Below are 24,817 nucleotides of genomic sequence, written 5' to 3' on the forward strand. Positions count from 1 at the left end.
GGCTGGCTGTCCACCGGTTCCCCAGTGTCTCCTTTTGCAAATATTATATCTTTAATTCATGGTAGAATTCTTTTTTCTATCCATTTTATAATTGTACCATGCTGTATTTTTACTTATTGTCATTTATATTTAATAAACCTGGTAAGTTTAATAAGCAAGAGACTTCCATGGTATTTGCCCACAGGTGTGCCTTTGGTCATTTAGAGTCCAGGTTACCCAACACAAAGTCTGGCATGGGAGACAGGAAGTGCTTTTAGAAAGAAAGAGGGAGATGAGAAAGGAAACGGGGGGGGGGGGGGGGGGGGAGGAAGCCTGGCAGTTCATCTTTTACAGGAGCACATTTTGCAGGGCCTGACTAGCCTACTGAGTGATTACACTCCCAATTCACAAGGTTTTGAGCAGCCTGGGCAGGCGGCAGTGTGAGACCAATCCCTGTGTTATGATCAAAAAGGCAAACGTGAATGTAGGTCAGGGAAACAAAGAGAGCAGAGGAAGAAAGAAAAGTCCCACTCCAAGGATCTGCAGCCCAGTGCAGAGCCACACAGGCTGTGTTGGCTGCAGAGTGGACCCAGGGCGGCTGCTGGCTGCATGCCCAAGGGGACAGTTCGTGGTTGAAGGCTGTGCCGTTCGTTATTCTCTAAGTGCAGTGTCTGACACATAGATGGTGGCTGTGATCTTTGCTGTCACTGTTACTTCCAGCGTCAAGGTCGTTATTTATTGTTTGTTAGAATCACCTCATGAGGTACTGAGTCTCCATCTCTGACAATGCAATGTTATCAACGGGGAGCCACCTGTCTGGAGTGTTTGTGAACTTGATTCCTGACCCATGGCTTTCCTTATTCTGTAATCCTGTGATCCGGGGAACAATGGCCCCACATGTCCCGAGCGTGTATACAATCCCTAGCTGAGCAGCCGCCTTCCCCTGAAGTGGCTCGCACTTCTGTGCTGGCCGCTGTGTGCCTCCCTCCTTCCAGCAGCTCCTCCGAAGCAGCTCTTTGATGTTGAAAAAGAAAATTGCTTTGTGTAAAAGCTCCTTTAATCTCATATAGATACAAATGCCTTGTATCTTTGGGGATATGCCAAACTGCGCTTCATATTTCGGAATTAATCTTATTAAAGAAAGCTCTGGTTAATCCCCACCGCTGTTTCCCGGAGATGTTGAATAATTCCGCACCTGTTCCTATCACAGCGCTGCCATGCGCCCTTCCTGGATTCGCTATTCAGTAAGCCGGAACGGACAGTGGCAGCCTTGTTTTGGTTTAATGTCATAGGTACAAAGGGCTCCTTTTTAAGTCTTTGTCTCTGTTTCTTTAAAATAAATAAATAGGCGGGGGTGGGGGTGGAGAGAAAGGGCAAGAAAAGCTTGCCTGGTATGAAGAATAATAATAGGATAAAGCTGCTTTAGTAAGTAAGCAATTTTACATAATTGCTTACGCTGAAACATCAATATCGCTTAGGAGCACGGGGTTCATACATGATAAACAGTTGCTATGTCTTGCTGTATGTTTGAAACCTTGTCCTTGACTAAATAACCTCCTTTATTTGTGTGCGCATGAGTGTGTGCGCCGAGTTGAAATCAACTCTGTCCCTCCAAGCAGGCCTTGGAAACCCCTCTTAGAGGAGACCTCAGTGAGCGATCGCACTCCTACTATGATCTAGGCCCTACCTAAGTGGTGGCTAATAACAGTGGCGAACAAGAAAGCAAGGTTTCAGGGGTTGGGGATTTAGCTAAGTGGTAGAGCACTTGTCTAGCAAGCACAAGGCCCTGGGTTCGGTCCCCAGCTCTGAAAAAAAAAAAAAAAGAAAAAAAGAAAAAAAGAAAGAAAAAAAGAAAAAAAGCAAGGTTTCTATCACTGACCACACAGGCACATAAACAATACTTTCAAGAGTGATGTCTGTCTTGAGGAGAATAAAGCATGAGATGCACAGGGACCAGGAGGAGCTGACGTGGCTTCTGATCTGCTGCTGAGGGAAGCCCTCACTGGGAAGATGCATTTGAACTGATATTTGAGGGAGAACCAAGCTTGTGTAAGTTAAAAACTTTTCTAGTCAGTGGAGAAAGTACGAAGACCTAAGGTAGAAACAGAGTGCATCAAGGAGAGAAAGGGCTCACAGGAAGGAAGGTTCCAAAGGACAAGGCCAACCCTGGACAGCCTTGGAAGTAGAAGACATTGAGAAGATTTGGAGCAAAGAAGTAATATGACCTAACTTTGGTTTTTTAAACTCCACCTCTGATTCATGGAGTGCAAGAGCTAAAGTAGAGACAAGTATAGGTGGTTATGTCATGGTGGTGATGATGGTGGTGATGGTGGTGGTGATAGAGATGGTGGTGGTGGTGGTGGTGGTGATGGTGGTGGTATGATGGTGATGGAGATGATGGTGGTGATGGTAGTGGTGGTGATTGTGGTGATGGTGGTGGTGGTGTGGTAGTGGTATGATGGTGATGGTGATGGTGATGGTGGTGATTGTGGTGATGGTGGTGGTGGTTGTGGTGGGGTGGTAATGATGGTGGTGGTGGTGGTGATGGAGATGATGGTGGTGATGGTGGTGGTATGATGGTGATGGTGATGGTGGTTGTGGTGGGGTGGTGATGATGGTGGTGGTGGTGGTGATGGAGATGGTGGTGATGGTGGTGGTGGTGGTAGTATAATGGTGATGGTGGTTGTGGTGGGGTGGTGATGGAGATGGTGGTGATGGTGGTGGTGGTGGTGGTAGTATAATGGTGATGGTGATTGTGGTGATGGTGGTGGTGGTGGTTGTGGTGGGGTGGTGATGGAGATGGTGGTGATGGTGGTGGTGGTGGTGGTAGTATAATGGTGATGGTGGTGATTGTGGTGATGGTGGTGGTGGTTGTGGTGGGGTGGTAATGATGGTGGTGGTGGTGGTGATGGAGATGATGGTGGTGATGGTGGTGGTATGATGGTGATGGTGGTGGTGGTGGTAGTATAATGGTGATGGTGGTTGTGGTGGGGTGGTGATGGAGATGGTGGTGATGGTGGTGGTGGTGGTGGTAGTATAATGGTGATGGTGATTGTGGTGATGGTGGTGGTGGTGTGGTAGTGGTATGATGGTGATGGTGATGGTGATGGTGATGGTGATGGTGGTGATTGTGGTGATGGTGGTGGTGGTTGTGGTGGGGTGGTAATGATGGTGGTGGTGGTGGTGATGGAGATGATGGTGGTGATGGTGGTGGTATGATGGTGATGGTGATGGTGGTTGTGGTGGGGTGGTGATGATGGTGGTGGTGGTGGTGATGGAGATGGTGGTGATGGTGGTGGTGGTGGTAGTATAATGGTGATGTGGTTGTGGTGGGGTGGTGATGGAGATGGTGGTGATGGTGGTGGTGGTGGTGGTAGTATAATGGTGATGGTGATTGTGGGGATGGTGGTGGTGGTTGTGGTGGGGTGGTGATGGAGATGGTGGTGATGGTGGTGGTGGTGGTGGTAGTATAATGGTGATGGTGGTGATTGTGGTGATGGTGATGGTGGTTGTGGTGGGGTGGTGATGGAGATGGTGGTGATGGTGGTGGTGGTGGTGGTAGTATAATGGTGATGGTGATTGTGGTGATGGTGGTGGTGGTTGTGGTGGGGTGGTGATGATGGTGGTGGTGGTGGTGATGGAGATGGTGGTGATGGTGGTGGTGGTGGTGATGGAGATGGTGGTGATGGTGGTGGTGGTGGTGGTAGTATAATGGTGATGGTGATTGTGGTGATGGTGGTGGTGGTGGGGGGGGGTGGTAATGATGGTGGTGGTGTGATGGTGGTAAGGGTGGACCTGAGTGTTTTAGAGGAGATAAGATACAGAGGACATACTGAGTGCTTTGGAAGGGTGACAGAATAAGCAAGAATTCTTCAAGTTCCTCTGAGCACACCATGAATTATACCAAAGATCCCATCTCAGTGAAATTTTCACAGTTGTCTCTCACCAAAGGAAATCTCTAAAAGTTCTATTTCTTAAATAGTTTCTTAAACAGCCAGTGGGCTGGCTCAGTTGGCAGCAAGGCAAGCCCTGGGCCCTGGGACTCAGAACCCACATTGAAAAAAACAAGGATAAATCTGTTCATGATGACATGTATCTATAATCCCAGGGTTGGGAGAGGGAGACATGAGAAGTCCATGCGGTTCAATGGACACCTCACCTGTCCTACTTGGTGAGCTCCAGGCCAGTGAGAGATGCTGCCTCAAAAATAAGGTGAGCAGACAGCACCTGAATAATAGCACCAAAGATTATCCCTGGACTTCACACATCTCACATATGTTGACAGGCACCCACACGCACACTCACACACATGAATATGCATAAACACACAAGTGTTTACATCCAAAGAACTGCATTATGTGAGACCAAGCTGGCCTCAAACTCACAGGCATCCCCCCGCCCCATCTCCCAAGCAACAGTATTAAAGTCATTCACCACTCTAGTCATCCTAAAAAGTTTTAAAGATTTATTTTATGTATGTGAGTACACTGTCGCTGTCTTCAGACATACCAGTGGTTGCTGGGATTTGAACTCAGGACCTCTGCAAGAGCAGTCAGTGCTCTTAACCGCTGAGCCATCTCTCCATCTCCATCCTAAACACTTTTAAGATTTATTTTCATTTCTGTTCGCATGTGTGTGTGTGTGTGTGTGTGTGTGTGTGTGTGTGTGTGTGTGTGTGTGTGTAGTATTGGGGGATGGTTTCTTTGTCTATGCAGGTCCCTAAGAAGTCTAGAAAAGGGTACCAGATCCTCTGGAGCTGAGTGACAGGTAGCTGTGAGGCACCCAGTGTGGTACTGGAAAGCAAACTTTTGTCCTCTGAAGGAGCAGAAGGGCTCTTAACCACTGAGCCAACCTGTGAAAACCCATTTTTGCAAGATATGCCATCCCTGAAAGGAACAGCATTTACCTAACGCCGATAGTTCCCATGATGACTGGCAAATGCTGAACATTCTGCTTCTCTAAGAACCTTAAATTATGCAGTGGCATTCTCACAAATTTTCTGCAACATCCGGACATTGATTCTACCACTTGGAGCAAGAAATGTTGACAACCCACAGGACATATAAACATGGTTAGACAGAGGAAATCACCTGCGTTACTTTTCTAGTGATAAGACACCGTGACCAAGGCAACTTATAAAGGAAAACATCTATTGGATTAGGGTCCCAGAGGTTAGAATCCATGATGAGTAAAGTTGTGAGGTAAGAACAGTGAGCAAGAGGCAGAGAGCATGCTGGGAATACCTCCAGACCACCTCCAGTGACTTTCTCCAGCAAGGCCAGGCCTCTAAATCCACCCTAAGCAGTTCCACCAATCGGGGACCGAGTATTAAAACATATGAACCTATGGGACTATTCTCATTCAAACCACCATGGAAATTTAAGAAAGTGCTGTGTACTACTAAAAACAAACCCTATCCAATAGTAGTACAGAAAACAATTATCTATCTTCCAGTATTACTAATAAGTGCTCTCAGTCCAGTTTTCTGGATAAGTAACCAGAAGGCTGTTTTCTTTCAGCTGCCATTGCTGTGAGGTCTCCTGGCTTGGATCCAGCACCGTAAGTATAAGCAGTGAGCCTGGATACCGAGTGTTGTTCCAGTGATCACAGACTCCACAGCCATGGTCCTGAATACTTCTCATTGTCCTCTGAGTTAGCCACACTGGATCCCAGAAACATCAATGTCCAAATGGTTCTCCATGGAAGTGGATTTAAATGTGTTCCCCGTTAAGAACATGCCATTAGATACAACATAGATGTCACTACCAACAGGGCAGCCAAAGAATTGTTCACATGGAATTAAAATCCTTTATCTACAAATTCTGACATCCATAAAGTTCTGAAAACTGGATCTTTTGGTGAACTGGCAGAAAGTCATTGGCCACGTGATGCTGACCCACTGTAGCTCACCTGGAAGCGAATTCCAACCTAAACCTACATGGGACCACGTAAAGTTCTTTTTCAATCCCATTTAGTGGGAAGATTTACATGCTTTCTGCAGAATAAGGCCTACTCAGGGGCCCTGCTCTGGACCTTTCTAGAGTGTTCTACATTCACAGAACATCTGATATATCTGAATTCCACAGCTCAGCTGACCGCATGGGTTTCAGACAAGAGGAGTTAGCCTTAGATGCACGGTTAATCTATAACAGCACGGAAGAGGAAAGAGCCTAGGGTCCTGTGTGGCAAAAGGAGGAGAGGGCATCTGTTCAAAATCACATATTTGGATCAGAGTCTAGCCAGGATGTGTGACTTCTCCTTCCAACCCTGCCTGTCACCTGTGACACAGTGGCCAGGATGTCTGCTGGTACTTGCTTCAAATTTGACATATTAGCAGGCGGGTGGTTGTGGACATGGCGCCCCCCTCCCCAAATACCATCCCACCACAGTGTAACAGTGAGCTCTCTGACTGTGCCACCTGCTGCAACATAGCCAACAATGCTGCTTTGTGGCCGATGCCATGAGATGTTAGAAAAAGGTTAATTAGAAGGTTCTCTGGGGACTCTTGAAAATTAGTCTAGTAAACTTGTAACTAAAGGTGTGCCTTCATGTGAACAGGCTTCCTTTTAGCAAGTAGGGACTCTGTGTACAATATTTATTTATTTCAATAATTACCAGGAAAGCTCTAGCTATCTGAAGGAATCCCTGTTGTGTGACTTTTCCTGGGGAGGCACAAACATCCACTCATTCCAGATAAGGAATTGAAACCAGATCACAAAAACGACTCCACTCACGTCTAGAAGAGAGAACCAATGGATGTAGTGGGGTCACCCACAGAAACACAGGTGAGGGCTTATTTGCTGAAGCACGGGTAACTCAAAGGCAGTTCCATCACCAAAAAGACCATCCAGTGTGGGTGACAACTCACAAAAGCTCCACCTTTCAGACAGCTCCTCCAAAGAGTCTTCTTCAGATAATTTTCACTGCTTGTATAGCCTTGGAGAGGATCTTCCCTAGTCTTGTTCATGGAGAGATCCTTTAACCTACAAACACCATAGTCAGAACACAGAGGCCTCTGACATCATTCCACCGTAAAACTAACTGTTCTTCTCAGTCCGATATTCACCCAGACATCTGCAGAGGGAGTATTCTGTTCTGTTTGTTTGCTTGTCTTAGCTACTTAGGTCTTCATTTATTTCCACCAAGAATGTTCGCTTTAGGAAAAAAATGAGATCTAAAATTAAACCTTACAGAGGGGAGATCCATCATCCGTTCATTTACTATGCAGTGTTCAAGTTCTTGTGCCAAAGCACTGACGCTGACAGAGTGTCACACAGTTTACTTCATATATGCACACAACCAGGAAGTAAGTTAAGCAAAGCACATAGCAGCACATGACTAATATCCTCTTTGTTCATTCATTCATTCATTCACTGTTCGTTCAACAGATTTTGCTGAGTTCCTATTACATGCACAAAATTGAGCTGTCTGTGTGTATATGTGAAGGTGTGGTATACCAACATCCTCTAAGACAAGACATCCCATCTTGAAAAGAAGCTCTTTGCAGGAAGTAAAGGTGAACACTCCACACTGTGGAAAAGCTTCTTGAACTTTGGTAAGTAAACAACTCAATAGATTCAGGAAGTTCCTGAAACTAATCAGATTCACTAGACCAAGCATGTATTAGCAGTAGGGACCACCGATGAGAGACATTCTCAGAACAGCCAGAACAGCCTAGGAAAGGCAGAGAGCAGCTAAGCTGTCTAGGAAGGTGATTTCAAACCTATGGAGCTGCCTGACAGGCATGAAGTGAGCTCCAGCTTTTGGTAGGCTTTGGTGATGTAGCTGTCATTGAGGCATGTCTGCTCCTGTAGGTAACCTCTCACTCATAGTCCTATAAGGAACCTCAATAAAACTCACTGGTTCACAAATCTGAATTTTGGTGGTATCCATGCTTTAATCTATCATTGGTTCACTATTTGGGGTGAGCAAATAGTAACATTTGTTTTCATTTCTCCAGGAATAGTGTCACACAGCCTGGAGTAGCTCATATGCACATATGCAAAGGCCAGAATAGGCTGTTGGGTGTGTAGGATCCATTTCTCTCAAGGACCAGAACCCTAAAGCCAATAGGTGAGCAGACAGTTGGGAATCAGACATCCTCATCTATCTTCCGTTTCCTCAGTGTGAGCAGAGATGTGAGGACAGGAGGCTGTGAGTGGGCACATGGCAGGACTCGGGTCATGCTCAACCCTCTTGCTTACTGAATAAATGCAAGCAGCAATGAGGACAGAGACTGGAAGAGCAATCTCTTCAAAGAATCCACCTCCATTCAGCATCTATTACGTGTGGGAAAGGTGGACTCCTGCTTCCAAAAGAAGCCAGAACACTCAGCACCCTGTCCGTTCTAAAACTGTAAATATTTGCTCCAACTTTTAGGAAACCACTATCGAAACTGAATAAAAACCCTCAGTCTGTCAGTCTGTCAGAGCCACAGTCTGTCAGTCTGTCAGAGCCACAGGTTGCCTCAGACACCAAGTATCAGGCTGCTGTTTTGGTTCAGATCTGCTGTGGGCTCTTATTGTACATTTCTAAGATAACTAGAGTGAGGTCTTGAGAATAATTTCCTTCCTGGCCGGTGAAATAAGAATGCAGCTGGCTGGATCCCTTTTCCCTTCCCTCCTTCCTTCCTTCCTTCCTTCCTTCCTTCCTTCTTTCCTTTCTTTCTTTTGTTCTTTCTTTCTGTCTCTCTCTCTCCCTCCCTTCCTTCCTTCCTTTCTTCCTTTCTTTCTTCCTTTCATTTTCCCCCAAATGGTTAGGCAAGTAGGGGAGTGGAAAGAAAAGACTTTAAGAACCCTGAGTGGTGGCATGTTGTTGATAAAAGCAATCTGGTCAGTCCAGGAGCCCAGCTGATTTTGATTTCTTACGCAGCTAGGGAGAAATCTGAAAGACCAGCATTTCATGAGCCTCTGTTCATGAGCTCTTAACCCATCAGGCTGCATAGTCCCACCGTCAAAAACACAATCCCAAAACCAAGTTGGCACGGAAGCAGTAAACATGGATTTTATGTAGAAAAATCACAGTAAGAGTAAGGGACCTCAGGGTGGACCTGGGCTCAGTTCAACATACAGTAAATGATGGTGGAAACCCACTGCCGTGGACCAGGCAGAACAGGGAGTCTAACATCAGGATGGCATACAGATGGGTGGAAAGTTAAACACTAGGTGTGAGAGGATTATTTTGAAATTGATTTGGCATGGTTCTTGCTGAAGATTAGATGTGACCTGGAAAGATGGAGGTCGAGGACTCCAACTTGATATTAGTGATGACGGGATCTCAAGAGTGGAGACCCTTGCAGAGCTCTTGTGTAAATGAATTATTGATTCCAGCTATAGCCTAAATAAAAGACAGAATTCTGGTGTTTTACTTACAAGCTGTAAGCCTAGATTGGGTGAGCTATTCTAACTTACATCCCAGTCATATGTTGCTTGTAACTTGCTGTTTGAGTCTCACCAGGGTTATTTCTGCTCCATCACTCTGTCCTCAGGGGTCATTTCACTCCCTCCAGCTCTCTCCTCCTCCTCTCTCTCCTGGTGGTCCCTACTAGCAACCCCCAGCCTGGTAACTGAAGCCCTGCCTACTTCTATTCTCCCCAGTAATTGGCTGTAGCCTCTTTTATTTAACCAATGGCTTTAAATTGGAAAGCAAGGTTTACATAGCATTACTTTGTGTGCCCGTGAGGATCCAGATCTTGGGGGCCAGTATTTAGCATTTGAATACACAGCGGCACCAGACCACCTCTTAACATTCTTGCTACAGTTAAATTTTAGAAGAGCAGGCATGGATGAACCTAAAGAAAGTCCTGGAACCTAAAAAGTTTGGTCAAATAAGGACTCTTATTTCTAGTTGCTTTCACCATCCACGGGTATGGCTGGAGGCATAAGGAGCAAGAGAGTGGAACCTTCCGTTTTCTTCCTCCAAACTCGGTCACATCCCCCTCTTTGTTCTCTTCCAAACTCATAGCTCACTAATTGTTGTGACTATATACATATATGTTTTCATATAAATTCATATTTATTCTCAAATACATAAGTACAACCTGCTTACTCTGTTTAATGTTCCTTTTGTGTAGTTTCAGGGCTGACCATTTGGAATTGAATTACTAACTGGCTCACATAAAATTCTTTTTGTTTATTTGTTTGCTTGACTTTTCGAGACAGGTTCTCTCTACATAACACTAACTGTCCTAGAACTCACCCTGTAGACCATGGTGGCCTCAGACTCACAGAGATCCACATGCTTCTGCCTCCCAAGAGCTAGGATTAAAGGCATGAACCACCATGCCCAGCCACAAAATTCTTAATGAGTTTCAAAGCCTCCCTTTACTTTTACAGCCATTGTCATCTCTCTGTCATCTCTCTGTAGTACTAGTTGCCCCTGTCTACCCTAGTTACTCCTACTACCACCAGGTATTAAGTCACCCATGAGACCTTCTGTATTAGTTTCTTTTCCTGTTGCTGTAAGAAAAAAATTACCTTAACAAAAGCAACCTACAGAAACTATGAGCCCAAAGTCCATCCTTCCTTCCGTAAGTTGCTTTTATTAGGATATTATTTTCCATCAGAGCAGGGGAAGCCACAGCTACAGGAGCTTGAAGCTGCAGGCCACATGCATCCAAAGGTAGGAAGCCGAGGGAGGGAAATCCTTCCCATGCAGTCCACAATTCAAGCCTACTTAAAGAGGTTCACACCATTGGAAAGATGGGCACTGAAAGCCAGCTAACACAGCAAACAGTCACTCAGTGAAAGTACAGAGGGCCGAGGCAAAAACAGGCTCAATGTCACAGGCTTCCTGCGGGGAAGTCACAGTGCTCACAGTTCCACAGCAACCAGGACAAAAGCATAAGGAACTGTCCCACAAGCTAGCAGGAGCCAGTGCTTTGCACAGCTGTCACTCCTGAGAATATGCCTCAGGACCTTAACCACAGGGGCCCTAACGCACTGGAGACCCCAGTCCCTGCCTCTGATCCATCCTTGTCACTGTGGAGACATCGGCTTGCCCAGTTCCTTTTCCCTTCCAGATTTCAAGCTCCTAAAACATAATCTATTGTGTTTGTTGTGGCAGTAAGTATTTCTCAACAAAGAACTACGAAGGTTCTCCAAGTGATCATGTCAGCAATCCCTGGCCATGCCTTCTCTTTCCAGCCTGCTCACTTCATGTTGTACTATGTGTAGACTCCACCAGCCTGAGGAGGGGGCCTTTGGTCCTGCTACTTGGGGCACAGGCAGGCCCTCATGTTATATGTCAGGACTGATATGTACACACAAAGGGCTTCCAGAGGCTATTAAAGGAAACGAGTGAACAAGACCAGTTTCTGTCCTACTTGGTGGGCTTGTACTTACTAATGGTGTTTTATTCCTTTCTCGACTGCCAGGATAATAAATTAACATTACGAGCTACTGAAAGGACTCATCTGCACAGGCTTCTCTGTCATGTCTGGTAATTTGCCACCAGGACCCTCACGTCTTGACCCTCCTGAGGCTTCCCAGGACTCCATCCTGACTCCTTCCTTGGTAGAGGATGGCAAATCACAAGATGGGAGTTCACAGGATGATTCTCTGTCTGAGGATGAGTCTACGGAGTCTATGGATGACTTAGAGTTTCTAGACCTTGAGGATGAGGAATTTCTGGAGGAGGAGGAGGAGTTCCTGGAGGAGGAGTACCTGAAGGAGGATGAGTTTTTGGATAAGGAAACATTATTGCAAAGGGAAAAGTATCTGCTTCAAGCAGCATATGTGGAAGACACTGCACATCTAAAAGACAAAAAGCTTCAGAAGCATCTGGAAAAGGGTGAGTATCTGCAGGGAAGGATGTCTTCAGAAGCATCTGGAAAAGGGTGAGTATCTGCAGGGAAGAGGTATCTGGAGAAACATGTGGAAGAGGGTGCCCACCTGGAAAGGGTGTCTAGAGAGGCATCTGGAAGAGAGAGTGGTTTTGTGACACAGAGCATTTGGCAGTGTGTGGGGTGGAGGAGGGTCATAGCTCTGGCTCCCTGGGTACTCAGGCTGGAACAGCAAGGATGAGAGGCAGGAAGAAACCTCTGTTCGCTCACTGACTACCCTGCCCACCATGCTGACAGAGAGGATGCCCTTAAGACCAAATTCTGTTCAGAATGTCTAGAGTAGGGTGCCCTGAATAGAGAGAGCAGTCAGAGAGACTTCAACAGCATGGAGTACCTGTTTGGTTTGTTTTTCCATCTGTTCTTTTGTTCATTTATGTGTTGAGACAGGGTTTCATTTACCCCAATGGCCTCAAATTCACCCTGTAGCCCAGGATGACTTTGAACAACTGCTGCCCCTGCCTCAAGAGTGCTGGAGTTACAGCCCACACCAGAACTCTCAGTGTATGCACATGTTCTGAAAGCATCCACCAGCTAAATAGTAACCTGTCCTGATCCCTCTGCTATAACAACAACAGTTCCCTTTTTGAATGAGGAATGAAGCTTTCTCAAGGGTGTTTTAGAAACCATATATGATATAGGAAAACAGAAGGGGTTTCGTAAGGACGACACTCAAGGCTGTTCCTCAGACCCCACCCACAATGAAATAAAAGAAGCAAAAATTACCACCAAGGATGACGACCATTTTCATACTTTGGTTCTATTTTTCCCAGACTTATATGTACATGTGCACCTATACAGGTGAATCAGGCACACACAGTTTACTCAAAAGATTTTGGTCCTGTGCTGTTACCAGGTTGACAAATTTCACCTTTTAGGAAAGAACTGTGTTTTTTCTACAGCGCTTGCACCTTGCTTTTAAGGTATACTTACTTATGCATTTCTGCCTTGTGGTTTCATACAAATATTATGTGTTTCACAAAATGACTCTACATTTTATAAATTCAATGCATTGGGCTTTCTTTTTAATATTTTTCATTTTAATTGGCATAACAGTTGAACACATTACTGAGTGTGTGCTTAGCCAGCATGCAATGATCAGATGCAGAAGCAGGGAAATCTGCCTTCATACATGTGACTCTTCCTTACAGTAGGAACATTCCAAATCCTCTATCAGCTGTTTTGAAATATTCAGCTAATCCCTGTCCACTGCAGCTATCTTACTTTTCTACAGAGCATTCAAGGTCACTCCACTTGTGCATGTGTGCCCACTAAGCATCCTCTCTCTACTGCCCCCTTGCACGCATGCACAGGCACCCCAGGCTAGACCACACTATTGCTATTCAATTGTTGATCATTTGTTGCTTCCAGTTTTAGTGCTACATTTTCGTCTCATTTTGCTTTGTTGACAGGGTCTGCCTAGCCCTGGTGAGTGTGGTATTTTCTATATAACTCAGCCTGGCCTTGACTCGAGGGCATTCTGATGCCTAGGCCTTCTGAGTGCCGGGATTCCGGGTGTACTAACCACCCTTTGTTTAGTGTTACTTTTATAATCAGCCCTTTGAGACTGGGAAGTAGCTCACTTGGCAGAGTGCTTGTTAGCACCCATGAGGCCCTTACACCACATACACTGGATGTGGTGGTGTATGCTGGTGAACTAGAGATTCAAGGCCATCCTCAGATGAGTGTTTCCTAGAACACAGACCTACAACCTGACACTGGGCCACCAGACTCTGCTTCCCAGACTCAGCCCGAGAAGGGACATTCTCGGTACAGTGCTGAGTGCTGGCTCTCGGCAAGCACTGATGCTTTTCTACAGCCCCATTCCTGGGATTGTCAGCATAGCCCTGACTTGGGTTTTAGTCTGGCAATGGCAGCCTCTGTGTTATTTGCTGGCTCTGGCTAATGTGTCCTGGCACAGAGATTCACGTGGCATCTTCCCAGGATGTCCTGACTGCACAACCATATCCGATCAGGTACAGAAATTAAAAACCCCAGTCATCTGCAGTTTCTTGATGTAGACCTGAATTAAGAACTAAACTATATTTCTGGGACCAGTTTTGTTAGCCTCGGCCTTTATCTTTACATTCTCCAGGATCTCTTCAGATATAGCATTCTTGATTCCTACTCCCCTTGTGGAAGTTGGACATTGCAGAATTGACTGCTCTATGGCCAGGAAATTCTTTTCAGTGTGCCTCTACCATGCTGCTCCCTCTCGGGATTCTAACAGCTCCGCTGTCCAAATACCAAGTGCAATGCTAATACTGAGAAATAGCAACTCGTGCTTTTCTTCGGCACAGTATGGATCAAGCATTCTTAGCATGTCCCCTCGGTGAGCTGGATCTCTGTAAATATATTACCCACTAGAGTAGGACAAATACAATGCTGTCAGGCGAATGGAACTGTGTATAAAGCACAGGCTTTGAAAATAAACGACCTGCTAGCAAAAATTGAAAAAGCACTGAAAACCCTGCAGGGAGATGTTGGACCAGTTTTAAAGGCACAGAGAAGAGCTTCCTGGGCTGGGCAAACTCCAATAGCACACTAGAGTGTGTAAAACAGGTTATGGGGGTAGGGGGCTAACCAGAGAATTCTTTGTTTTTTTTTTTAAGAATTTATATCAAGGCTGTTAATGTAGAATATTCTCCAAATATCTTGGATATAACTAGTGTGGAGCACAGTATTGAACAAGAATGCCTTCCTGACTTACAGCAGTTATGCAGCAAATTTGTTAGCCTCGGCCTTTATCTTTACATTCTCCAGGATCTCTTCAGATATAGCATTCTTGATTCCTACTCCCCTTGTGGAAGTTGGGCATTGCAGAATTGACTGCTCTATGGCCAGGAAATTCTTTTCAGTGTGGATTTATTTTATAAATAATTATTTTCAGACTGGATTTATTTTATAAAGGCATTTGTATACACACATGTACGCCCTCACACATATATGTGCACATGTGCACACGCACACACACTTATTTTTAGTAAATTAACTGGCATTTATAAAAAGAACCTTAGAAAGAACATATGAACTGCCACCTCTCATTCTGATAGGTTAATTACTAGGTTAACTACTAGGAGTTAGAGGCAGGTCACTATCTTGATTGAGGAGGATCAGGAGCCCTATCAGAGCACCTCAGGAGAGAATCTGTTATCAGCTAGTAATGTCTCCCATGGAGTCGGGTAGTGAAGATGAAACCTGATGCTATTTGTCTATCAGTAGTAAACAGGAGACTGCCCTCAAGATGATCTTTCTTCGTGCCTTGACTTCTTAGGTCTGAATCCCAGTTCTCTCTCACAAGTCACATGAACTTAGACAAGTCCCTTAATCTCTTGTCTTGGACTCTCACAGGGTGCATCACAGTATTTTGAACCCATGGGAAGGTTAGCTGTAATCATGTATACATGACATTTCTTCCACGGCCACAATTTTCTGCTTTGTGAAATGGATATGACCAAAAGACAAGAGATCATGAGGCAGGGAAGAAGCCCTGGGAGACATATATGCAGGAGCAAGTCAACATCGGAGATGCCCCTGGGTACCATGCTGGGATCCAGGAATTCTTCATCTCTTGAGTTGATGACAACTGTATTTGAAGCTCTTGATGTCGTATCATTAAATACAATCAGACGGTTAAGTGACCCAAATGATTAGAATTCTATTGCATACATTGAATCCCAGGACTCTGGAGGCAGAGGCAGACAGACCTCTGTGAGTTTGAGGCTAGCCTGGTCTACATTGTGAGTTCCAGGACAGCCAGGGCTATGTAGAGAGACCCTGTATCTAAAAGAAAAGAGGGGGAAAAGGAAGAAAACTTCCTGATCTTAAATACCCAGAACCCCTGCTCCGTCTGGTACCTTTGTGAGTATCTAACATTAACGAAGCAAACCCGGATCCTCACTTGCTTGAGTTCTCTCCAGTTTAAATCCCCTGTTTAAAGAAAACCATTAAGAGAGAACACTGAAGTAAAGCAGAAGTGGGAAACTTGTATAACCCAGGCCCTCTCATCCTCACCATCAGAGACTTACCAAGATATTTTTAATGCAAAGACAATTGCTTTGTAGGGATCGATAATGCCTTTCTGTTCTTCTCCCCCCCACCACCACAATAGAATTCAGGATAGAAGACACAATATCAACCCCACTCGATGTTAATGCAAGGTAATAATAATATTTTGGGAGAAGCCAGGTGGAAACTGAAAGATGGGGAGAGGTGGAAAGGGGAGCAAGTCCCTAGGAATGGTATTGAGTAAGGATCACCTGAAAGTTACCACAGTGCCCACTTGTGTTACCCTGTCACTCCCAGGGGACTATTCCAAAGTCAGGTGTCTGGGTGCCAAGGATGTCCAGCAATGAAAGAGCAGGGCCATCTGAGTTTTGGTGAAAGCCTAGGTTAGGGACAGGCAGTAACAAGAAGCAGTCAGCAAAGGGCTAACAAGCAATGCTCTCTGTGGACAGAAGAGGGGGTGGCCAATGGGAAGGAGCAATTTATACAGGGGAAACACCAGCTCGAGCATATCCCCAAGGCTTACAGTAAATAGTAACTGAAGTACTGCAACCATGACTGATGTGACCTAGATGGCAGAAATAAAACATCAGCGCAATAACATATGGACACCTAAGCATTCCTCCTCCAGGCCTCTCTGGTCCTCAGGATTCTCTGTAGAGCCCTGGGGTATTGAACATGACTTCAATAAAAAATGGATAAGATGCTCTTCAAACTTAATGATCTAGGGTCATTAAGCACATCCATCTATGTACCCAGCTCTAAAGAAACCAGTAGAGAGGTACCCAGATTCCCCAGCATGCTATCCTTGTCTTTGTGCCATGTACCCATAATCTCCCCACAAGTGTACTTGCAGGGGCCCACCTTTCTCTACTGATGATGTGAATGGGCCTAAGATGTAGAAACTCACAAGGCCAGTTTGGTGGTAGTAAGAGGTGGGGGTGTGACGGCTGCTTTAGTACAAGTTATATGTCAGAGCAGTGGGCTGCTATTGGCAAGGCAGTCCACAAGTTCTACTCTGCACTGGCCCCTCTGGCCTATATTCCACACCTCTAGGGGCTGGGAATGATGGATTTGATGTGAAACACACACACACACACACACACACACACACACACACACACACACACACACAGAGTGGGATGTCAAAGGCACTTTCTTTTTAGTCACTCCTTAATTTGCTTGGGGATCAGCTGCAAGGGAACTGACAGACAGACAGTCAAATATGACTCACAGACAGCCAGGAACTACAGAGCAACTGCTTTGACTCTTTACCTGGTGGCATTTCCACCTCCCAAGTGTAGGGAGAAAATGAGATAGTCATTACCCCAGGGGAAGTACTCCACACACTGGACAGGTTTGTCAAGTACAAAGGGTCTTCTCCATTCTGTTCCTCACGGGCCACTAGGTAGACACTTAGCAGGCCTAGAACACAAGTCATGAGGGCATTAGGTTTAAAGAGCACACACCCACCCCATCTTTATCCACATTTCATTGAGGACTTGTTCAACTCCCTGGGGCCCTAGAGAGAACCCTGAGGACCAGAGCAGCCTGGGGGAGGGGGCATTCATGTCATTTGGCCTGAGTCCCTCATAAAAGTACCCTAATTATTGACCAAACATAACCACCATCCCAATATCTGCTGGACATTTCTCTTTGGTCCTGTCTCTGCCACGCAGCCAGTGGGTATAAAACAATTTCAGGGTGGGCACTCCCTTTGATTCCTTTGAATTGTTGGCTGTACCCAGTGAGAATCCGGAGATTACTAAGAAAGGACCCAGTCCTTGAAACTTTCCTTCTGGACCCTAAGCTGTGTCGAGTCTACACTTCATTCCTAACACCGCACATCTACAACCCTTCAGAACACATGTGACACCAGCAGGCCACCTATAGAGAGACACCTCCACACTTGAGTCTAAATTACTGTGACATGTACTTCTGTAGTTTTCACATTCCTAAAATGACTGTGAGTCAGGAGAAGCCTCTAGAGATTATGAACAGGGTTCTGAACCAGGACTGATGGGTTCTAGAATATTCTGCCGTCAGGGAAGGCATCCGCAGATCCTTTCAGATTTTAGTAAAACAGCAGCTGGCAACATGGAGGGCCACACACAGGTCCATTCTCTGTGATCCACAAGCTGGTGTCTCCTTGTCTTCTGGCTTCTGCCACCTGGGACAGGCAAGGGTCTATGGGAGAAGAACAGCTCCTGTCTTCCCAACCCCACAGTGCCATACATCTGGGACCCATGACTTCTGCATGGAAATTAACCCTTTGCTCCCCTTTGACAGGAGCCCACTTCAAAGTGCCTCTCAAGGAACACATGTGACTTCTTCGTCCAGCTCATCACACGACCTGAAGCTTTCCACATCTTCTTACTACAGTTTCCCAGGATATTCTGTCTCCCTAAGAGATCAGAGCAGTCAGACAGAATGGGCCTACAAAAGCAAGTCGGGTAAGGGAGATTACACTCTACCAGGACCCTCTGGCCAGGCTCTCACGTCTGAGGATATGATCTTGTGTGTCTGTGCATGTGTACCTGCATGGGTGCATTGAGTGTGCGTGTACTGTGTACATGTCCAAGACTAAGGCTTGAGTACAGTCTCCCATACTGAAGACACAGTCCTGGGTGATAGACAGTCGAGTCAAACATATTTGGGTAAGAGGTGAACTGCCTGGCCTCCCTGTCACCCACCACCTCACATCCCACGCCTGCTCAGAAGTATCTGCCCGATAGGTACTGCCTTCCTGTCTCCTCTGACCCTTGTTAGTCTTCCTGTCCTTTGCTACATGAAAACAAGCAATATTGCCCTCGGGGCAAAGGCATCCCCTCCACAGGATGTGCATGGCTCTTTGAGGCACTAGAGCGAGTCTGGGTAATTATCTGTGGAGAAGAGTGAACAAGCCTCAGGCCACCTCACACTGTCTTGGCATACAGTTGAAGCTCCATCTCAAATCCAGGCAAAGCCACCATGCAATAAGATGTACAGAAGGGATTTCAGAGAGGTCCCATCAAGGGTCTCAACTCTATCTGACTGAGAAAGATCAAGGCCCTTCTCTCTGGTCCTAGAGATGGAAAACTGAAACTTTTCTTACCATTGTTAATCACAAAAGGCGGCCTTGGTGGTATTGACCCATGGCTGAGTCTCAGATTTAGTTCCCACCTTTAATCATGACAGCAGTGAATTGGATTCCCTGTTACTTCACCTCCCTGCCCCAACCCATGCCTGCTAAATTTTGTGGCTGCATGTTGGCTAAACAAAATTAGGAGCAAAACCCCTTCAATGGATGGTGCAGACATAGAGAAACAGGTCCACAGAAGCCACAGATGGGAGGGAGGTCCCAGGCTCTCTGATTCCAGGGAGATGGGACCATCGTGGGCTCTTTGACATCTGCAGGGAAAGCTGAACCTTTATCTAAATATTCATAAGCAAGACTCTAAAGGGACTCGCTAACTGTCTAAGAAGTGTCAACATTAAGCTTGAAAGAATATGGGAGAGAAGGGGATAAAGAGGCTGGGTGTGGGAAGAAAAGACCCAAGGCCTGGCCATGCTATTGTGGACACACACCAGAAAGAGCATGCAAAGACTGCTGTGTTCTTCATTCTCAATCATTTTACAATTCATGCTTAATGAATACTGCTGCTGTGTCCACATTCATGCTGTGAGCGTTGTGCACCTCTGAGGTGGGTGGGCGTGGTCTGCAGCTCTGCACCTTCCCAAGGACTAAAGCCATCAACTGAGGAGGAAACATTTATGATGAGTCGAGCATCCAATAGCAAATAACGCACTGGTCAAATGCTATGACATCAGCCGCCAGAGCCACGGGTGCGGACTATGCCGCAGCCTCCAAGCCAGGCTCCATGACAACACAGCCAAAGTCCTGCCATTACTGGGAGGCGGGGGGGGGGGGGGGGGGGGGATGAATGAGTTCAGGGACTGTGGACTCACTTAAGGTTCTAAATCAAAGGACCCTAGGTGGCAGTAAGGACTGGAAACGTTCTGTGCCTACCAGAGAAGACACTAATGACCTCTCATACTTCCTCTATGTTTTCAGTTACCAAACTCATACTGCAGGAAAAGGGACTACTGTCTGTCAACAGGCCTCAGCGGGCTTTTGTTATGTTGCTCTTGTCTTCTATTTTGGTCCCACCCAGCATTCCAAACAGAACCACTTGCCATTCTTTGTCGGTGCTGCACACCCAGGGGACTTTGCCCCAGGTCACTGTGTATTCTATGAGCCTGTGGACACCCTGAAACGTCACATACTGTTCCTATGAAACCTGTATTTCTGATCCTGACCCCCTGGCCCCTACCTCATGGAAAGGGTATGGAAACCTCTAACGTGATAACATGTGGTGGGTGGCTCTAAGCACCGTATGTTTCTCTATCAGTTCTATTTAGTTTGTCTCATGTCAGCTCATCCCAGCAAACCTTAGGAAGAGGAAGCCTCTCCCTCTTCCCCATTAGTTATCGCAGCAGAGACTGAAACAGGAGGATCTTCTTTCCTCTTCTGCCTGTGGACTACAATCCTTCTGGAGGGTGCCAATGGGAGCAGGCACGTGATTGTACAGTCAATGGATGGAGCAAGTGGGACCAGGGCTGGGAGATTTAGCATCACTCGGGGCCTGGTGTGCTGCCAGGAGCATACTGTGTCCTAAAAAGCCAAGCTGACTGAGGGGAGCTATCCTTCCGGAGGGCAGCCTCTTAGGTTAGGGAATCAAGATCATGTGACCAGGCTAACGGATGGGGAAAGCTTCCAGAGGCAAGCCCACTGTGCCTCCTGCTACACCATCCAGTGAAGTGATTTCAAATGACTTCCCATCCCCAGCCTCCTCATAGTGTGTGTACAAAGTCCCACATGATGCAGACATGCCCACCTTCAGGCCCATGGCATCGCAGGCTAGAGGAAAAGATGAAAGACATCCCCAAAGGGGCTGTGTGAGGATGCAGGTGAGAGACAGAAGCACAGGTCCAGGATGGTGGGGAAGCTCAAGATCAGGAGGGAAGAGAGGAACACTGGAAGAGAAGGATCCCTGTCACAGCGGCACACTTTACTGAAGATTCCTACAAAGGATCATTCCTTAAAAGGATCTGCTTTCTAGGGAGGAAGCACCTTCCATTTATTGCAGAAATATGGCAAGTGGCAGAAGAAGACCACAGCGCTGAGGCCTCAGGACTGACGGCCAGCAGCAGAAGGTGGAAATGAGACTCAGGTAAAGGACTGAGGGTCCTCCACACCAGCCCCAGCAAAGATGCTGATTCCTAGCCCTTATCAAACCCTTGCATGAGATGACTTGAAGTCTCCATTGTTAACACAGACCCTGGAAGACTTAGCAACATAACTAGGGGAGACCTGAAGACCTTTATTTAGCTCAGGATGAATCTCATGGGACCAAGGCTCTCGTATCTGAGGAACTCTTTGTTATGAGATTGTTCAGTACCCACAGGTCAAAAACAGTGCCTCAGATGGCACAGATTTCACTCACAAAACTACCCAGATAAACCCTTGAAACTAGCATTCCCAGAGACTGGCAACTCTGACATAGAAGAATACAAGAGCAGGAAATGATTCGTGGTCCAGAGGGGAGGACCAGAAAGACTATTTACAGCCCTAGGAGACTATCTGTGTGGCAGGTCATAAACAAAGGAGGCCAGAAATCCTAACCTTACATCTGTGCTCAGGGAAATCAAGTTTGGTGGCTGGCACGTAGCTGGCAACTGTACATGTTGGTTAAATGCTTCTGACAATATGATTGAACCCCACTCCTGATTCGAGATTAGATTGTGCTGGTAAAAGAGCACATCTTACTCTGAAAAAACAGAATCATATATAACAAAAAGCACCATGTTTTAAAATGTGGACAAGTGATTCTCCAAGTCACCTGGCAAGAGGGATGTGGCCAGGGTTAGAAAAGTCCCCAGAGAGTTGTCGCTGCCGCCTCCGTTGTTGTTGTGGTCACTTCGCCGAAGTCTGCGGCTCGAAGAGCCAGCTCCGTTGATTCCCATCGCCATGAAGTGGGTGTTTAAGGAGGACCACTTGCTGGAACACAGAAGCATGGAATCCGCAAGATCAGAGCGAAATACCCCGACCGGGTTCCGGTGATCGTGGAAAAAGTCTCCGGCTCTCAGATTGTTGACATTGACAAGAGGAAGTACTTGGTCCCATCTGACATCACTGTGGCTCAGTTCATGTGGATCATCAGGAAAAGGATCCAGCTTCCTTCTGAGAAGGCCATCTTCTTGTTTGTGGACAAGACAGTCCCACAGTCCAGCCTAACTATGGGACAGCTTTACGAGAAGGAAAAAGATGAAGATGGATTCTTGTATGTGGCCTACAGCGGAGAGAACACTTTTGGCTTCTGAGACCTTGCTGGGCTAGGTGCACCCTTCCTGCCTGTGTATCTTGTAAATAACTGGCTGTTCTCAGTTACTCCGCCAGAGCCTCCACACAGACCTACTAGTGCATTTGTAACTGGATTTATTTCTTAATATATTGGAAGGTTTTGTTTCCTTAGATTAGTAAATTATCATACAGAGTTTTATTTTCAGTTTTCTTTTGTGCACTGTCCTCATGGCTATATGCTCCAAGGAACCTGTCCTCCGGAATCATATTTAATGAAGATGCTTCCGAAATGAAGGGCGGTAGGTGTGGTATTAAAGTGACAAGGAGGGATGACGCATTGTTCTGGATTATGTTCAGAGTGTTAGACGGCTAAGTATTAAAAGCCCCCAAATTAAATCCTTAGCAATCAGAGCACTTGCTTCACTAGATTTTGCCAACTGCAAATCATGTTGGACTGAGCTAATCTGTTCTTTCTGAGACTATAAGGTAAATGATTAACAATAAAGCCTCCATGTAAAGGCAAAAAAAAAAAAAAAAAAGTCCCCAGAGTGTAAACCGGTGTGTGTTTGCACAGTGTGTGCTTCAGTAGGCATGAGCTTGGATTTTGGTTTTAGTGCCGAAATTGAAACCCAGTGACTTAAGCATCCTGAAAGTACTCCAAAGGGGTTGGAGATTTGGCTCAGTGGTAGAGCACTTGCCTAGGAAGCGCAAGGTCCTGGGTTTGGTCCCCAGCCCCGGGGAAAAAAAAAAAAAAGAAAGTACTCCAAGTCACATCCCAAGGCACTGATCTGGGATTCCAAAGACTCAAGTACAGAGGTGGAGGAGAAGGAAGAGGAGGAGGAGGAGGAGAAGGGGGAGGAGGGGGAGGAGGGGGAGGAGGAGGAGAAGAAGGATTTGGAGAAGAAGAAGGAAGGAGAAAAGAAGAGGAGGAGGAAGAGGAGGAGGAGTAAATTCCAAAGCATGAATGGAGAAAAATAGATGATTCTAAACTTTAAGAATGTGGTCAGGAAAACTGAGTCCCAAGATAAATATTCCTGTCTAATAACAACAGTGATAATAGAAATAAAAAATAGTGGCTACTTTATTTATAGACCTCCTTGTCTATATGTGCACCATGTGTGCAGTACCCATAGAAGCCAGAAGAGGGCATTGGATCCCCTACAACTGCAGTTTTAAGCAGTTGTGAGCCACCTGGTATGGGTGCTGCAAACCAAATCCAGGTCCTCTGCGGGAGCAGCAACTGCTGTGAACCACTAAGCTGTCTCTCCTGTTACAATGTAACTAGAGCAGAAAGAAGGTTATGACAGACACCTGCACTGCCAGCGCTGGTGGATAGCAGCGAGTCACGTGCTATAGCCACCATTTCATTTTTTACTTCACTGCCAAAGAAAATCATCTTCAGATTAGAAAAAGCACAACGAACTGAACAAGAAGTAGCAGAAACCAGGGTTGTTGAAAAAGTCAGAAGAGAATAACAATTGCTGCCTTCTAATCGGGGCAAAACAATCTCCAAATATACAAAGAATGGCTCAACCATCTTTCTGGGACCGGAGGAATCATAAGGAATCAGGGAGATAAGCTTGTGCCAGTCTAGGGCAGATGTTGAAGGTAAAATGCCCTCAACAAACCAGTATACAGCTAGCAGGGACCATCATTTAATGTTGGTTGTCATTTCTTGGCAAAACAGCCACAGGCAAATATAATAATCCTGTAGCACCGAATCCCACAGGCCTTTAATGCCCAATGCTTCTCAGTGTTTGGGGACAAGACAAAGCAATAAGAGGTAGAAGCTGAAGTGAGATGATGAACCAATAACAGAACTATGCCACCCCCGGGCTGGTGGCCCTGGGTTCTATTAGAAAGCATAAGAAGCAAGGCAGAAAGCAGTAACCTTCCACGGCCTCTACATCAGCTCCTGACTCCAGGTTCCTGCCCTGTGTGAGTTCCTGTCCTGACTTCCTTCAATGGTGGACTGCGATATTGAACTGTCAGCCAAATACCCTTTCCACCCCAAGATGCCTTGGTCATGGTGATTCATCACAGCAATAGTAACCCTAACTAAGACAGATACATTTCTGAGCTTGGTATCCTTTACCTATGGGAATGCTGGGGCTTGAGCTGGAAAAAAATTAGTAGGTGCCGTCAGTGCACATGTGTGAGACCTCTCATGTGAGCAGAGAGCCTGGTGCACACACAACCCTCCTGGAAAGGGGCCGCAGGTGCCCTTCTTGTCCCCATGAGCCTGTTCTTCTGCTGCTGCCAAGAATGGAACATAGGTTGTGAGCATGGTGTGCGTGTGTGTGTGTGTGTGTGTGTGTGTGTGTGTGTGTGTGTGTGTGAGAGAGAGAGAGAGAGAGAGACAGAGAGACAGAGAGACAGAGAGACAGAGAGACAGACAGAGACAGAGAGACAGAAAGAGACAGAGACAGAGAGAGAATGTGTGTATCGAGAAGGAAAGTTTTGTATGTAAGAGTACTTGTGTAAGAGTGTGTGCTATGTGTATTTGTGTGTGAGAGTATATATGTATACAAGAGTGTGTGTATGTATATAAATGAGTGTGTAAGAGTACATGTGTAAGAGTGTGTGTGCTTGTGTGCACGCCTGCTCAGGAATAAGAAGAGATACCAGCACAGAACCCAAACAGGAGCGGG

The 24,817-nt window shown here is 46.1% G+C and overlaps 2 protein-coding genes and 1 pseudogene across 6 annotated transcripts in view; 2 read left to right on the top strand and 1 right to left on the bottom strand.

Annotated features, from left to right (window-relative positions):
- The window catches only part of Cby2 (chibby family member 2), a 101,575-nt gene that overhangs the window by 60,921 nt on the left and 15,837 nt on the right, over positions 1-24,817 (bottom strand). The window lies entirely within an intron of this gene.
- Erich6b (glutamate-rich 6B) overlaps positions 1-24,817 on the top strand; it is a 54,650-nt gene that overhangs the window by 4,050 nt on the left and 25,783 nt on the right. For 2 of the 5 annotated variants that reach the window (XM_087584776.1, NM_001433178.1), the window contains exons 2-6: positions 5,499-5,538; positions 7,368-7,534; positions 11,354-11,769; positions 15,930-15,978; positions 18,113-18,276. In XM_087584776.1, coding sequence (XP_087440902.1) covers positions 11,412-11,769; positions 15,930-15,978; positions 18,113-18,276 — 571 coding nt within the window. In that variant the 5' untranslated portion in view covers positions 5,499-5,538; positions 7,368-7,534; positions 11,354-11,411. Of the gene's footprint in view, positions 1-5,498; positions 5,539-7,367; positions 7,535-7,939; positions 8,053-11,353; positions 11,770-15,929; positions 15,979-18,112; positions 18,277-24,817 lie in introns of all 5 variants that reach the window. The other 3 variants (XM_087584775.1, XM_087584774.1, NM_001433177.1) reach the window with 3 other exon arrangements.
- On the top strand, positions 21,834-22,306 carry Gabarapl2-ps2 (GABA type A receptor associated protein like 2, pseudogene 2; annotated as a pseudogene).

This window comes from Rattus norvegicus, chromosome 15, assembly GCF_021556685.1.
Source record: "Rattus norvegicus strain SHRSP/BbbUtx chromosome 15, alternate assembly SHRSP_T2T, whole genome shotgun sequence".
Taxonomy (NCBI): Eukaryota; Metazoa; Chordata; class Mammalia; order Rodentia; family Muridae; genus Rattus; species Rattus norvegicus.